The sequence below is a fragment of the Typopeltis vanoorti genome, chromosome 5 (genome assembly GCF_054136105.1).
Source record: "Typopeltis vanoorti isolate ZY-2024b chromosome 5, IOZ_Tvanoo_1.0, whole genome shotgun sequence".
In the NCBI taxonomy this organism is placed as follows: domain Eukaryota; kingdom Metazoa; phylum Arthropoda; class Arachnida; order Uropygi; family Thelyphonidae; genus Typopeltis; species Typopeltis vanoorti.
Genome location: NC_143553.1, coordinates 38907111 through 38924826, shown reverse-complemented (window position 1 = coordinate 38924826; position 17716 = coordinate 38907111). Strand labels below are relative to the sequence as shown.

The 17716-nt window shown below is 35.5% G+C and overlaps 1 protein-coding gene across 1 annotated transcript in view; it reads left to right on the top strand.

Moving 5' to 3' along the window:
- Positions 1-8187: 8187 nt before the first annotated feature.
- The window catches only part of LOC150106327 (E3 ubiquitin-protein ligase RNF38-like), a 280906-nt gene continuing 271377 nt past the window's right edge, over positions 8188-17716 (top strand). Inside the window, exon 1 of the mRNA XM_090393082.1 lies at positions 8188-8624. Coding sequence (XP_090249208.1) covers positions 8478-8624 — 147 coding nt within the window. The 5' untranslated portion in view covers positions 8188-8477. The remainder of the gene's footprint in view (positions 8625-17716) is intronic.

Genomic DNA, 17716 nt, shown 5'->3' with positions numbered 1-17716 from the left:
CAAGAAAGAGATGAACGAATGCCTGAGTGTGAATGGATCAGGTGTTAAGTGTTGTTTGAATTTTTGTTAGGCTGATGGTTGGTTATTGTGCATGTAAACTATTGCGAGAAGCATCAGGAATACTTACCTGGCACGGGATAAATTTTGATCCTCAAGGAAGTTTTCCCAGAAAGATACTGGCCTATTGAGCTATCGAATTGGTTGATTTCTGCCACTTTCTCAAACTGGAATAGGTGGAGCATGGAGTGAAATATTCCAGTCAATTAAAATTACAATAAAATAAAAAAAAATTACATGATTTACAAGCTCAAAAAGTTTATGCTGAAAAATAATTTTTATATAAAATGCAATATGTCACACTCCCCATGAGGAAAATATGCATCGCATTCACAAAACTGTTATTAATCTACATGGAATGTTACCGCTTTACAATTATGCACTAAAAAGTGTCCATTGCTTTTGTATTATATGTGTACATCCCATTACCACCTTATATGTTTCTCTCTTATCTTCCGATTTCATCTTCCTTCCTGACAAACTCTGCAATTCATGGTCACTTCATCTCTACGGGTCCTGATAGTCAACACTTACCTCTAAACCTGTTCAAATGTTGTTTTTATTTCCCTCAAGTACAGGACACCAGATATCAGCAGTGTTCCAAATGGGTAGGTATCCGTGCTTTATAAAAAATACAGTCACTTACTAGTGATCATTATTCCACTCTGTCCTTTTCACTATATTTTGCTACTATTGAACTTCATTTAACTATCTGCAGTCCCTCCAAAATCATTTATTACCCTTAATTTTTGTTGTGGATTTCTTTTAATATTATATACTGCATTCCATCTCTTTGATTGAAAGTGAAAACTTCACAAATGGAGACAATGAATAGACACCCCCACTCATCACCAGCTTTTCTAAATCCTCTTCGAGGTATTCTACACCAGTACATAAGATTTAGTTTTCATAGCTGTCACTAACTTTGCATGATCTTCAAATAACTGAATGCTTTCCTTTAAACTTATGCTGTGTCATATATATATACTGTATATATTCATTTTTAATATAAACTGACTATAAACCCGAGAATTATAACAAATTGAGATTTATTTGAAAACGCAACATGTTTCGTCGAGATTGACTTCATCAGGCTTTAAGAACATAGAAAGATATTAAAAGACACTGAAATAAACATTGAGACACTCTAAAGCTATACAATTTTAAAGTTATGATATTCGACTGTAAATTACAGTTATTATGAACTTGTGCTATAGTTCTATTGTTAAATCCGTGTTAAAGTTCTAATGTTGTACACTTGTGCGTGTGCGGAACCAAGCGATCTCCAGTATCTGATAGTAGAGCTGAAAGAGTCAGGCAAATTATAGCTGAGATTATTGTTCATATGAAGGTGATTTCTTTTGTAAGTTTGGAAGGTAATTTCCAAGGTGATTTCTTTTGACTCTACAATGCGGCATTCTACCTCATCATGGCAAATGTGTAAGTTTGAAGTTGTTGTCCAATTTACTTCATGTTGGCGGATTTCGTTGTTCGTGTTTATTGAAAACAGGACAAGGCCTGATAGGGCAGTTGTTCTGGTTCTCTTATAAGCAAAGTCTCTCTGGTGCTCCTCGAGACGTAGGAGAATAGATTTCTCCGTTTGGCCATAGTAAGGTTTTCCGCACTCACATGTGACTTTGTATACACCTAGAAATTGTAGAAGGTTGTGATATTGTTTATAGTTGCTGAAACTTGATCTTATTTTTGGAAGATTCGAGAAGCACGTTCACATGTTGAATTTCTTTAAGATTCTACTCAGAACGCCGCATTGTAGAGTCAAAAGAAATCACCTTGGACCCTCTTCATATGAACAATAATCTCAGCTATAATTTGCCTGACACTTTCAGCTCTACTATCAGATATTGGAGATCGCGTGGTTCCACACACGCACAAGTGTACAACAATAGACCTTTAACACGGACTATAGCAAAAGTTCATAATAACTGTAATTTACAGTCGAATATCATAACTTTATAATTGTACAGCTTTAGAGTGTCTCAATGTTTATTTCAGTGTCTTTTAATATCTTTCTATGTTTTTAACGCCTGATGAAGTCAATGTCGACGAAACATGTTGCGTTTTCAAATAAATCTCAATTTGTTATAATTCTCGGGTTTATAGTCAGTTTATATTAAAAATGAACATATCCAAACCCCGAGTTAATAGTAGTAGTCATTAGTCATATATATATATATATATATATATATATATATATTAAATAGCAGTTAGTAGTACTCCACTTGTTACTCTATTTGTGCAACACCATTCAATCCTACACAACATGCTTGGCCAATCTCCAATCATGTCAACAATTTGATCTGTTATTAATTACCATCGACGAAATTAAGATATTAATTTATTGTGTGCTGCTTTATCAATGCTTTTGTAAAAATCAATAAGTATTATATAAACGTTACTTCTGTTCTAGTAAGGTTATCACATTATTCAAAATGTTAGCCAATCACTAAAACAAGACCTGTTTTTAACAAAGGAAGTATTCTAACCCTGGCCAGTTTTCTGTGATACCCACAGGATCACTCCAGAAACACCAACAAGCCAGTAATTAAATACCTCTTGGGAAACCTCCTCCTTTACTTTTACTGTCCCATTATCCCGATCCTCTGAAAAATCTTTCCTGTTGCTAGAAACTTTCGTTGCAGAATCAAATTAGAGTCACAGTCATAATGTCCTCAGAGCAGTTCCTTGAAATATTGAGCAAACATGGTGTCACATCTGCTCAATATAGCAATCATTTCTTTCACTTTTGTCTTTCTCTTCCATCATATATGCAGCTGATGACAATATATTATCACACAATTGCTTTCCCTTAGAATCCTCTGTCCTTTAGAAAAGAGCATTTTTAATTTTTTTTAAAGCAATTCAGCCAATTACATATCCTGTTAAGGTGAGGGACAACGAGATGGAAGCACTTATTTGCCAGTCTCTTCATCGGTTTCTGCTTATAATTAGAGATAGTCTTGGGATAGCTATCTCCAATATACAATATTTAAATTATATTATTTGTCATTGTTAATTGTATTTTCTTTAATATTTCACTAATTATTTCAATAATATTATATATATATATATATATATATATATATATATATATATATATATATATATATATATATATATATATATATATATATATATATATATATATATATATATATATATATATATATATATATATATATATATATGTGTGTGTGTGTGTGTGTGTGTGTGTGTGTGAAATATATATATATATATATGAAATATTAAAGACACACACACACACACACATATATATATATATATATGAAATATTAAAGAAAATACAATTAACAATGACAAATAATATAATTTAAATATTGTATAGATGGAATTAGAAAATTTCATCAATCATATGAATTAATCGAAACGATACCCCCCCCAAAAAAAATGTAGGCGAATTTTCACAGTATGTTATGTTTTGCTTTCGTTTTTCGCTGACGGCATTAATTGTATAAGTAATGAGTAAATGCGCTTGGTTTTTGTGAACCTGTTCTGCTTTGCTGCCTTAAAATCGAAGTTACCCCATATATATATATATATATATATATATATAGTCTTGCATCACTTGCAGGCGCAAACTTGACATTTTTGTCTGTTTGCTTACTTGGGAAAAATGGAGTAAAACCAGGTTTAAAATTGCTTGGTATCTTTAACATAATTATACCCAAGGTAAAAATATTTTCTACATTTATATCTCCTCCAGAGATTTTTATTTAATAAGGTTAAAACACCTTATGGTAACTTGTTTTGGTAAAATACTTACAAGCTCTGTATTACTAAATCTTGGTATTCCTAGCCTAGCTCCCACTGATGAGCCTCAAAAAAGGTCGAAACCGGTCTGGGTAGTGGCCCCTTGCCTTTAATACAAAACATCATACATCCCCTTCTTGGAGATGTGTTTTGGCATTAAGGGTAAATATTAAGATTAGTGATCGGAGCTTGTTCCACCTCTACCACGAGTTGTCTTGGTCTTGCACTACCTGTCGGATCAGCTAGTCTTGTATCACTTGCAGGCGCAAACTTGACATTTTTGTCTGTTTGCTTACTTGGGAAAAATGGAGTAAAACCAGGTTTAAAATTGCTTGGTATCTTTAACATAATTATATCAAGGTAAAAATACTTTCTACACATATATATATATAGCGTAACTTCGATATATATATATATATATATATATATTATTATTATTATTATTATTATTATTATTATTTTAAGGTGTCTCCATGGAGTCAAAAGACTCATCGCGGGAGACCCAACATTGACACACTAACCATTATTTACACAATACCTGTCATACCTCTTCTTAAATTCATTCACAGTTAAAGCATTCACAACCAGTTCTGGCAAAGCATTCCACCCATTCACAACCCTCCAAGTAAAAAATCTAGTCCTAACACCCTTGTTAACCACACTCTTACACAATCTCCAGGGATGGCCCCTCGTTCTCTCACATCCTGTATTGGTCTTAAGAATATCATCAGTATCAATCCTGTAAAATCCCTTTAACAATTTAAATACCTCTATCATATCTCCTCTCCTACGTCTATCAGCTAGTTTTTCGAGCCCACAGATCATCAATCTATCCTCATAGGGAACATCCCACAGACCTGCAACAATCTTTGTAACCCGCCTCTGAATCCTCTCTACCACTTCCGCCTCACCAAGAAATCCTGGCGACCAGATCTGTGCACAATAGTCCAAATGCGGCCTTATTAATGCCTTATAGAGTGGAATAATAACTTCCCTATCCCTGCTTGTTAGTGTGTTCCTCAACAACCATGTAATTTGATGTGATGTTTTGGCAATCTTAGCAATATGCCCTTTAAACTTAAGTTCTCTGTCCACAATAACTCCCAAGTCTCTTGTCTCATCAACTTCCTACAGTTCAGTTCCGTTAATATAGTAAACAGCATGCGATGTCATCCTCCCGAAGTGCATCACCTTACACTTAGCCACGTTGAACTGACAGCCGTTTACCTCAGTCCATAGCGTCAGCCTATTTAAGTCATCCTGTAAAATATCGACATCATTTGAATTGATTATCGCTCTTCCCAATTTTGCATCATCAGCAAACAAGTGGATATTTCCATTCAAGGTATTTCCAATATCATTGATGTACAAATTAAACAATAGAGGACCAAGAACTGAGCCCTGAGGTACACCACTAGTCACTTGCCTTTTCCTGGACTCAGCTCCTCCGTAAACCACTCTTTGATATCTGTCCGCCAGCCATCCTTTAATCCAAATCACCATCTTCGGATCCAAACCCATTTGCTCTAATTTATGTAACAGAATTCCATGTGGAATCCTTTCAAAAGCCTTTGCAAAGTCAAGCAGTATCACTGAGTAAGGATTTCCTTTATCCAACTCCACTGTTACTTTATTATAGAACGTAAGTAAATTACTTAGACAAGACCTACCTTTCACAAAACCATGTTGCCCCTTATAAAGTATCATATTGCTATCCACCCAGTCCTGAATTCTAATTTTAACTAATTTCTCCAAAATCTTAACCACCACTCCAGATATATTGATTGGTCTATAATTTGCAACATCAGTCTTAGAGCCTCCCTTGTGCAATGGAACTATTTTCCCCTCTTTCCACTCTATTGGCACTTTACCAGAACTGAGGCTTAAATTAAACATCCTGGTTAGAGGAGTTGCTAATTCTCTTGCACATTCTCGTAACACATGGGCCGATATGCCATCTAACCCAATGGCAGTGTTAGCATTAAGGTTCTTTAATATATTAAGCACCTCAATTTCATCTATCTCTATACTCTCATCAGTCAATGGCACATCTGACACTGCACTATCACTACGAAGATGGTACACTTTTGCGAAATGATCACTAAGCAACTCAACTATTTGATTAGCTTCAGTAATTTCCTTACCATCAACACTTTTTAAAGTAATCTTTCCATGGATATTCTTCCTTTTACTAGCCACATAGCGAAAGAACTCTTTAGGGTTTCTTTTGGATTCATCAGCTAGCTTCCTCTCATAATTAGCTTTGGCTTTCCTTACCATACAGGTTACTCTCTTTGCCTGTACCTTATATTGCTCATTGGAACGCTCATCACCTTTTTCTTTATATGTCTTCCACAACCTTTTCTTTATCTGCAACTCTTGTTTAATAGTATTAGTCATCCATTTTATTCCTACTTATTTTCTCCTTCTGACTCTGGGAATACAGTCTGATACAGCTTTCTTCAAATACTCCTTGAGAATCTCCCACGCACCATCAACATCTCTCCCCTTGAATTTCTCATCCCATAATACAGCTGAAAGCTGACTTCTCAGCTTGCCATAATCACCAGCCTTGTAATTCCACATATACCCATTCTTAATAGAATATTCAGTACGTCTTTCAATCTCCCAGGTCAAGACCACATGATCGCTTTCCCCAAGTGGAGACATTGTAACTAAATTACTTATTGATATGTTCTCCGATGTTATGACCAGATCTAACACTCTAGAATCTCTTGTCCCTTCCATCACCTGCTGTCTCAGGTAATTATCTCTTAACAATTGTATAAACTCCATTTCCTTTGTTCCTTGTGACCATTCCTTCCCCCAATCTATGTCCCCAAAGTTAAAATCCCCCATAATAATTACTTGACCTTTACTCATCGTGCTAATTTGCCAATACATGCTATCTATATTCTCCCTTATTCCCCTTGGATTATAGCAACAACCAATTACATATTTCGCCTTGTTAATCTCTATCTCACACCAAACAGCCTGTAATGAACTGCCCTCTACATACCTGTCACAGTGAGGTACTTCTATCTTTTTTGGCTTTAATATTTCGTCTATCATTAATAAAACCCCTCCCCCCATTCTGTCATCTCTGTCCTGCCTGAAAATACTGTACCCCTTACATTCAATCCCAATAACTATATCATTCTTGGTTAACCAAGTTTCACTAATTCCTATAATTTTTGGCCATGTTGTACTAAGTAATGACAAAAATTCTTCACACTTATTCCTAATACTTCGAGCATTGGTATACATAAACTGCAATATACCCTTCCTCCCATAATATCCCTGTGTGCGAATTACCCCACTCTGCCTACTGTTAACATTCTGCGAACAATTAATCCCAGTTTCACAACGATTAATGACCTTAGTACTATTTACAGCTAACTCTATCACCTGCCTCCCTAACAAATCCCATTTCCCTGTTTATGACCCTTTACTCTGTCCTTTATCAATAAATGTTCTAAATGCCAAGCTCCTAATCCATTTAAGTGCAAACCATCTCTCTTAAAATACTCCTTCCTTTTATCAAACTCATCCCAGACATTCATAAAATGAATATTCAGTTTCATTTCTTTGCAAAACCTTTTACACAATCTGGACACCATTCCATTTACTATAATTGCTCTTCTGTTCATTTCATCACAATCAAATCGTGGTAGCACACTCATGATCTTTCCACTCTCACTCTTTGCATTCATTGCAATCATTAAATTCTTCAAATCCCGTCTTACAGAAAATCTTTCGCTACGTAGATCATTCGTCCCTATAACTGCAATATATATATATATATTGCGAGCGTTAAACATGAGATAGGAATATGCCAATCAATGCGTTCAGTAACCTGATGAATATTATTATTATTATGTGATACCTCCAGGGAGTCCAAAGAGAGTGTGCCAACAGCATCGAACGATTGACATCCTTCCAACTAATAACCGCGCTCAAACTTGCTTAACTTTTGAATAATCTTGTTATGTTAGAATATGAATTACTCGAAGTATATTCATTGCTCAGTGTATGTAAACGCATTTTTCATTATAAATAAAATTATATTAAAAATTGTAGGGCTGTACTTGGTTCTTCAACGTAATATCCTTGATCCATCATACCTAGTGAGTCAGCTTGAATCTGCGCACTAAGGGAAATAGCTCCTTAGGGAAGCTAATAGATCACAGTAGGCGTAGCATGTGTTGTCTAGAACGTGGGTAATAGCGCATCGTTCTTGTGGTTGGTGGAGTGCTGTTTACGAAGCAGAATGTTTCATGACGTTTGCCTGCTTTGGCATGAGGTTGTCAGTATGTTGGTATCATTTGTAGCGTAGTTAATGTTACTACTGTGTTTCAGCATGTGTGAGACTACGTAAAAGGCTTATAGATGGAGAAGAAGGCATTATAACATACGATATTTAAAGTCAAGGTTAAAAATTGTTAAAGCGGATCGATGTGTGCTCCCTTCATTGTATTATTCTTGACTATAATTTCATGCTGCGCGTACAGATCAAACCGTGATTCAATGCGCTGATAAATAAACAATTAAATTTTAGAAATTTAAAGACTTTTTTTTTTATTACGTGTGGGTGCAGTATACCGAAGGTGTTTGCTTCATTACTGGACAGGATGCCTGTGGCAGCCAACCAAAAGGACACTGTCTCAAGGTATCCCCCTCTCCTGCCGAAGTCTGGTCACCACAGTCCGCTCAGTCCACCAGTTTTATCTCCCGCAGGAAATCATGTTTACTCAGGGGATCCACAAGCCTGTTTACAAGTAAGTGCAGTCATTTTTATGAACAATGAAAATATTGATAAATGTATTTTCACTTAGCCGATAAGGTAGGCGTAAGCATGTTTGTATTTGTATGTGTGCGCGTGTATGAATGTGTGTACACTTACGTACGTACATATAAGTATTCTAATTCATGTACTACATATTGATGCAACAGGAAACGTTGCTTGCCTCCAATTTGGCGACAAACATGACTTTTATCATATATTGCGAAAAGCAGTCTGAGTTTATATTTTTACCGATACGGGAGATCAGGTGTGCGCTCTTGTTTGTGATGTTGGAGAAATATTATATTATATTAGTGTATGATACATGGGAGATTAAATGTGTATTATATATATATAATTTCGTTGTCATCAGTCTTTAAGGAATAATGTGCATATGTATTTGTATATAGAATTTATTGATCCGGTTGACATGGCTCTTGTCACCCCATTACCCCCCCTACCCTTGTTTCCTACTTCCCTATTCACAGAGTGGTAATTTATTGTGGGATGTTAAGATTAGTCAGAATACGAAATTTCTCCCGAGTATGATTTATCAAGTGAAAAACAAAACAAAACAAACAAACAAACAAACAAAAAAAAAAAAGATCAGTATTCCAGGAGCAAAGTTTCTGATTAAACGATTCTTCGTTTTCAAGAGAAATTTTAGTCGGTATGAAAAAGTGCACAAAAAATGAGATTAATATACTACATGTACTAGTTTTTCATTTTAATTGATTTTTGACAGTAGTTTGATATCTGGTCCACAGGCATTTGGAGACCATTGACCAGGTTTTTGTGTGTATGTGTGGCTACTCTTACTTTCTGAATGAATCTTATTTCTTGAAAGTATTGCATTGACTGTAAAATTTCATGGCAGTTACTACTAGTTGATTTCTCAATTATTACACACACACACATCCACAAAAGCTAAAAAAAAAATTTTCCTCATTCATTGTGGAAAGCTAAATGGGCTGTTTTTAACTATACTTAATTTTCTGAGTCCTGCTTCTCTAAAGCGAGCCCAGTATTTATGTGCTTTTTTTAGAGCTATGATTAAGATGGTAGCAGTTCATTTTTATTCTTGTTCTGAGGAAGAATAATCTGAACATTTCATACTAAAATAATTATTATTAAAATTCAACAATTTGTATATAATTCATAATTTAATCTTTAACTTCTGTTATATATTAAATGTATTCTTAACCTTATGCTACATTTTTAACAATTAAGCTTCACATACCAATTCGTTACTGAGATATTCATTATTACAATTTCTAAAAACACCTCTATGGAATCAACAGAAATGCCATTCACTCTGCAAGCAACATACGAGTTCTAATGCTAAGGAAATACTGGCATATTATATCGTACACAATGCCATATATGTACCCGTAGTAACTATGAGTTAAAATAATCTGGAAAGTTTGCTCTAGAGATCACAAGAAACTTTTTCAAGCCTATTCAGACTTGCAGTAAGTGGAGTAGTGAAAATCATCTACCATCATGAACATCCATGTTACAGTGGAATTTGAACCTGTAGGGAGTCTGATAGTTGCAGAACAACCAACAAACTGGTTGATGGAGATGCATCCATTGGGCCTTCCAAGCCAGAATAATTTGTGTGTGTGTGTTTGTGTGTGAACAATCATACGCATGTTATTCTGGCAGGTAGATATTCTGCAGGAAGTTGAATAAGCATGTGTTTGGCAGTGGAGTAAAGTGTGTTTTCTTATAGTGGTGAAGGAAATCAATTATGGGCATTGTGAAACCTGGCGTAGATGATCCTGCAGTAAGTTATATGATTATAACTGTTTCTAATGATGGAAATTGGGAAGAATAATTTCCATACATTAAAAAAAGAACACTGTGTTCAGGGATGTGCAAATTATAGACCAATAGCCTTATTAAGTCACACATAAATTATTTATTGGAGCATCATAAGTTGCTTTAAAGCAACTTATGAGCATCATTTAGGAAAATGCAAATGGATTTAGGAGAGGGAGATCTACAGTTGATGCAATCTTTACTCCTTTACAATTAGCTGAATTGATGTGGGGGGAAAAAAAAACAAATCTTGATTGCAGTTTTAGACTTTAAGCAGGTGTTTGACTCAATCAGCAGAAATATTGATTTAAAATTTTAGAGCAAAAAATAAATGAGGATAAAATATTAAATCACATTCTCCAATACTATAAAAATACTATATCAACAATAAAATTTAGAATAGTTAAAACTTCTGAAATACCAGTTGAGAAAGGTGTCATGCAGCATGTCCCCTTTCACCATATTTGTTTAACCTCTGCCTTGAAGAACTAGTAAATCTCTTCAAGAAAACATGGGAATAATTGTGAAATGGACAAAATGTACATAACATAAAATATGCAGATATAGTATTATTTACAGATAATAAGGAAAACTTTAAAGTATACGATTGAAAACCTACATAAACACAGTAAGGACTATGCAATATAGGACAGTACAGATAACTTTTAGTAAAACCAAAAAAATGACAATAACCAGAGATGGAAGAAATAAATTGGAACAGGTTAAGAAATTCAACTGCTTAGGCACAATGATCACAGACAGGCTAAATTATGAAGAAATTATTAAACACAGAATAAATCTAGGTTGGTCTGCTATGACCAAACTTAAAGATATATGGAAAATTATGCATCTCTCCAAACTTAAATTCAGTGGCAATCCCCACATTTCTTTATCGTGCGGAGATTTGGGTTATTAAACAGAAGGAAGAATAAAGATTGACACAGTTGGAAAACAAGTTCTTTAGGAGGAAACTAAATAAAACATCATGGACTAAAATGAAATCTGGAGATCAGAGAAGAATTACCTTACCACCCCCATACCCTTTTTATACAGCTTCCAGGGATGGCCTCTTGTTCTTAACATCCACTCTTTTATAATTCCTTTTGTACTAATCTGATAGAATCCCTTAACTAACTTGAAGGTCCTATTCCTGTTTCCCCCATCCACCAACCTCTGTAATCCACATTCCCTCAAACGTTCTTCATAACCAACACTCCAGAGTTCTAATATCATTTTGGTGATTTGTCCTTGGGCCCATTCTAGTGTTTCCACATCACAAAGAAAACTAGGTGACCAAATCTGAGCACAACAATCCATATGTGGTCTGACCAATGCCTTATATAGAGGTACCACCAACTCCTTATCCCTACATGTCAATGTACTTTTTTTATCGTAGCAGCAATACGACACACATTCTTTGCAACACTTGCAATATGCTCTCTAAACTTCAGTCTACTGTCAACTGTCACTCCTAAATCTCGAATCTCATCCACTTTTCGCAATACAGCATTGTCAATATAGTACTTTTTACTTAATCCTCCTCTTCTACCTTTCATGGTGTTGAGTTTTTTTTTATTTTTTATTTATTTATTCTTGCAACCACAACCGTCTCGAGGATAAGGTGGTTAGCCCTATTCCTCTCAGTGTGTCCTATGTCTGTAGATGTGTTTTCACGCGGCTGATTTATCTGTTCTAGGGGACAAAAAAAACCAGAGTTCCTGGGTGAAAATACCCCCCAACCACCTCTGTATGAAACCAGCTAACTCACCTTTCATCAAAAGAGACCAGATAAAAGTTCCTCACATCACTGAAGGGAATCAAACCCAAGTCTTTCTGATCAAAGGGCCTCGTCTATAACAACTGAGCCACGGAGGCTCTGTGAATATAGTACACTGCCTTATATTTCTGAACTCCAAAATGCAACACCTTGCACTTATGTTAAGCCTACAACCCACTCCTTTGTCCAAGTCAGAAGTCTATTCAAATCTTCCTGAAGGGAATTAACATTAGCAGTGCTACTTATAATTTGCCTCAACTTTGTATCATTAGCAAACCACTGAAGATCTCCAGTCAGTCCACATGATATATCATTTACAAACAAGTTAAACAGCAAGAGCTCAATAACACAACCCTGGCACATGTCACTGGTTACCCTCTTTTTTTGAGATACTGCTCCATCATACTTGCTGGTATTGTTCAGAGAGCCAATCTCCAATCCATCTAACCAATATACTATCAATTCCCATCCTCTGCAGCTTGTTTGCCAACTTATCATGTGGTAATCTCAAATGTCTTTGCAAAGTCCAAAAAAAAATCACTGTATATGGTTTGTCAATGGAAGTTTTTTCACTTGGCTATGCTACCAATTATATATTTGGTTTAATCCTTTATCCAAGTGTAAGCAAACAGAGTTTGTGCCTGAAGTATTTTCAGGACTGGGGCAACTTGTGGCAAAGGTGGTATAACTTCTCATCACTTGCCTTAGTAGCCCATAATGCAAAGCACATCTCCTTGCGGATATGTATAATGCCATGCATTAAGGGAAGGGTCACTACCCAGACCGGTTTCGACCTTTATTCAGGTCTCTTCAGTTGGAGCCAGACCCAGAGGTTGTGATACTAACGTGGAAGTAATGGAGAAGTCATATTTCCATATATGAGTTGCCAAAAAGTGTCATACCTTATCATTAAAATTCTCTGGATTAGAGATAGTTCATGGAAGTTTTTTCACTTGGCTATGCTACCAATTATATACAGGCAGCCCTTGGTTTACGATGGTTCAATTTACGACAATTCACAATAACGACATATGGCTGTGCGTGCTTTCTTACTGTAGTGTGGTCTGACTGAGAAACGATGCTAGCAGGCACTCCAGTGTTTGAGTATTTACCGAGCTACTATGACGTATATGTATCAAACCCAGTTTTTACTGTTGAATCTACCTAATTGTTTTATTTAATTTTTTTTACATACATATGTATTTAAATTGATAAAGTACGTAATTACATATCATGTCTGATGAACGAAGTGCAGAAAAGTTAGTAGAACTTGTTGTTAAGAAGGCACTGAAATCAATCACACTTGAAAAGAAAATGGAGGTGATTTGAAGAATGAAAGATCGGCAGACACGTGCTAATGTCGGTAGAGGTATGAACTTGCCTCCATTGACTTACTACAATTATGAAAAATGCTGATAGAATAAAACGGTCTGTGCAACAATCTACGACAGTACTAAATGCAAAACATGTAAGTTGTAGCAGGGGTAAACTTCATGAAAAAATGGAAAAATTATTATCATTATGGGTGGATGACTTGAATCAGAAAAACATTCCTCTGACGCAGGCTGTTATAACTGAGAAAGGAAAAACAATTTTTGAGGATCTTAAAATCACAGATGGAGGCGAAGAAACATTTTTAGGAAGCAAAGGTTGGTTCATTAGATTTAAGTCTTGAAATAAGTGCATAGTGTCAAATTATGTGGTGAGGTGGCAAGTGCAGATGTTGTGGCAGCTGCTGCTTTTCCTAAAGAATTTCAAGATTGTAGAACAAGGAAGTTATCCTCCTGATCTCATTTTTAATGTTGATGAGACTGGGCTCTACTGGAAAAAATTGCCATCACGCACCTTCATTTCCTGTGAAGAATGTTCCGCTTCAGGTTTTAAAGCTACATAAGATAGACTTATACTTTTGTTAGGTGCAAATGTCTCTGGAACTTTGAAGCTTAAACCAATGTTGGTGTACCATTCACAGACACCATGTGCCTTCAAGGGTCTAAAAGCCATGCTGCCAGTCTATTGGAAATGGAACAAGATAGCATTACACAAGACGTTTTTATAGATTGGTACACAAATTATTTTTGTCCTACCTTGCTTCGCTTCTGTAAAGAAAATGATTTGTCAGCCCCAAGGCATTGCTTCTCTTGGATAATGCCCCTGGACATCCTCAAAACCTTGCTGAAGTAGGAACACCATTGGATGTCAAGGTTGTTTACATGTCCCCAAACACTTCACTTTTGCAACCAATGGATCAGGGGATTATATCAATCTTCGAAGCCTATTACCTCCGTATACCATTTATGGAAATGGTAAGCGTCTTGGACACTTCAGGAAAAACTATTAAAGACTATTGGCGGTCATTCGATATTTTGAAGGGCATTAACAACATCAAGGCAGCTTGGAACGAAGTGTCAGCAAAGTGTTTCAAAGGAGCAAGAGGAGAAAAGTTATTGAAGATGTTACCAAGCTTGCTCGAGAGGTGGGATTGGACGATATTACAGCCGAAGATGTGACAGAAGTCTTAGAGAGCCATGATAAACCGCTTTCCAATGAAGACTTAAAAGAATTAGCCAAACAATTAAGTCAACATCCAAAGGAGGAGAAAGAAAATGAAGAAGGTCCTCTGAGAGATATAAAAATGGCTGATTTACAGTGTAACCTTGCAAGCATAGAGACATTCACTGATGAACTCTGCAATGTGGACCACGGTTGGGAATGGAGTGCGAATGTAAAAAGGAGTGTAATCGCATCTATTCACCCTTACACTGAACTCCTTAAAGAAAGAAAAAGAAAATCTAGGCAGTTAACACTGGATACTTTTTCAAAAAAATGCAGGGATCCGAAACCAGGAACTTCAACATAGAAATATGTAATATCTTTTTGAAGTTTCATACTTTTTGTATATAATTTTGTTTTGTTTTTGTTATTAATAATTTTATTTAACAAATATATATGTTTGTATTATCAAAGCTTGAAATATAATGGTGGTCGATTGGTAGAGCCTCTGCTACTAATGGCTCATGCAAAAAGTTAAGAAAGTTTGAGCAGGATTAGTAGTTGAAGGGGATCAGTTTTTCGATGCTGTTGGGACACTCTCCCTCGATGAGTCTTTGGCCTCCCTGGAGGTGTCACATAATAATAATGTTACGCATACTTCATGTGCACGTCTTTTGACTGCGCGGAACATAACTTTGTACCTCCCATTAAAATTGGGTTCGTTTTACGCCATTTCAGTTTACTCCCGTTTTTTCAGGAACAGAAGTGAGGCGTAAACCGAGGGCTGCCTGTATTTGGTTTAATCTTTTATAACAAGTTGCCCCAGTCCTGAAAATACTTCAGGCACAAACTTTGTTTGCTTACACTTGGATAAAGGATTAAACCAAATATATAATTGGTAGCATAGCCAAGTGAAAAAACTTCCTTCAGCTATCTCTAATCCAGAGAATTTTAATGATAAGCTACCTTTTGGCAACTTGTATATGGAAGTATGACTTCCCCATTACTTCCACCTTAGTATCATCACCTTTGGGTCTGGCTCCCACTGAAAGACCTCAATAATGGTCGAAACTGGTCTGGGAAGTGACTCTTCCTTTAATGCATAGCATTATAGATGTCCGCAAGGAGATGTGCTTTTCATTATGGGATACTAAGGCAAGTGATGAGAAGTTATACCACCTTTGCCACGAGCTGCCCCAGTCCTGAAAATACTTCAGGCACAAACTTTGTTTGCTTACACTTGCATAAAGGATTAAACCAAATATATAAATGATTTGTCAACTTATCATAAAACATAAGCAGATTGCTAAAACACGATGCCCTTCACCAAACACCTGTATTTTATTTCTAACCAATTATTCCAACAGTGATCAGATATGTAGATTGGCCTGTAAATTGAAACTTCCGTTCTTAAATCATGCTTGTGGAGAGGTGCTATTTTGCTTTCTTTCCACTCCTCAGGAACCTTCCCCCAATGCAAGAATCATTTAATAACCAGGTCAAGGGAATAGCTAACTCTTTTGCAAATTCTTTAAAAATACATGATATGTCATCCATATCTACTGCCTTATTAGCATCTAACCTAAGAAACACTTGATACACCTCTGATTCTTTCACTTTTAATTTTCCTAATCCTTGCCTCCTTTCTACATGTTGCAGCATTATTTATACCACTATGATATACACTAATGAAGTGTTAAGTAATTCCACTATATGATTTGCTATGGTCACTATGTTATTATGAATCAAACTGGCTTTACACTTGAATATCAAAATTGGAAGTATTCAAGCTTTAAGCAAATAATGCTATACTCTGCCAGACTTCAGGATCAGCTAAACTGATTAACTGTTGTAACAAAATTTGCGATGAAAATCAATTAAAAAGGACCAGTGAATATAGCCAGGCTCATGAAGCTCATCAACTGCCTTCTCAGTGAAGAGCTGCCTATACAATAAGTAAAATATTTGGGCACAATTATTAGTGAAGAGGCAAATTAAATTTAGAGTAGATAATAAATATAAGCAAAGCTGGTATGGAAAGCCAGTTTATTAAATTTATGTGGAATAAGAGAAATTACTCAAATCACTAAACCAGCACTTAAAATTATTTTAACTTATTGATCCAATTTAGAATAGTTGGGATGGGAATAAAACATTCATAAAAATAAACCAGAAATAAGAGAGACCATAGGTATTAGGGGAAATTTAGGAAAGTCAATAGATGGTACCAAAGACAACATTATATCATCATCATCAAATTCCTAACATGTACCCTCAAGGGATGTACAGGATATTATTATTGTACTACATGAAGAACTTACTTTCTATTAACAATTTTCCTCCAAATTGATCTGTTATCTGTCAAGACTTCAACATTATCAGATCTTATATTTCTGTCTTCAAAGGCATGTTTTATATATCAATCCGCCTATTAAGGGCGAGTGCAGTAGATAATTGCGCTCACTCATTATTACCAGAATGCATTGTGAACTCCAGGAGCATTAAAGATTTTAAGGTTAAATATGATAAATATATTGTTGAAGTTTCTTATAATAGTCTGCTGACTCCACAAAGGTTGATGTGATAATAATATAGACTGTATATTGGTCTATAGTGTTATATTTATCTCATAAAGTTGTGTTTTGAACAACTTTCCTCTTGACACTTTATCCTATATCTTCTCCAGTATGTGTGTGTGTGTGTGTGTGTGTGTGTGTGTGTATATATATATATATATATATATATATATATATATATATATATATATATATATATCCCCATAATTTCTCATTGTGTTAAAGTAAAAATCTGATCCTGACAATCCTTATTTGGCCTAATACTAGTTAGTGGTTCTTTCCTCACTTCTTCCTTTGCCGTTTCTGAAGTGTACTTGCATGTCTTAACTAGAAAGCATTCAATGGGAAATTTGCCGGTAATTTTCACATTATTTTATTTCCTTTTTTATAGATGGGTGCTATCTGAGTGTTCTACTT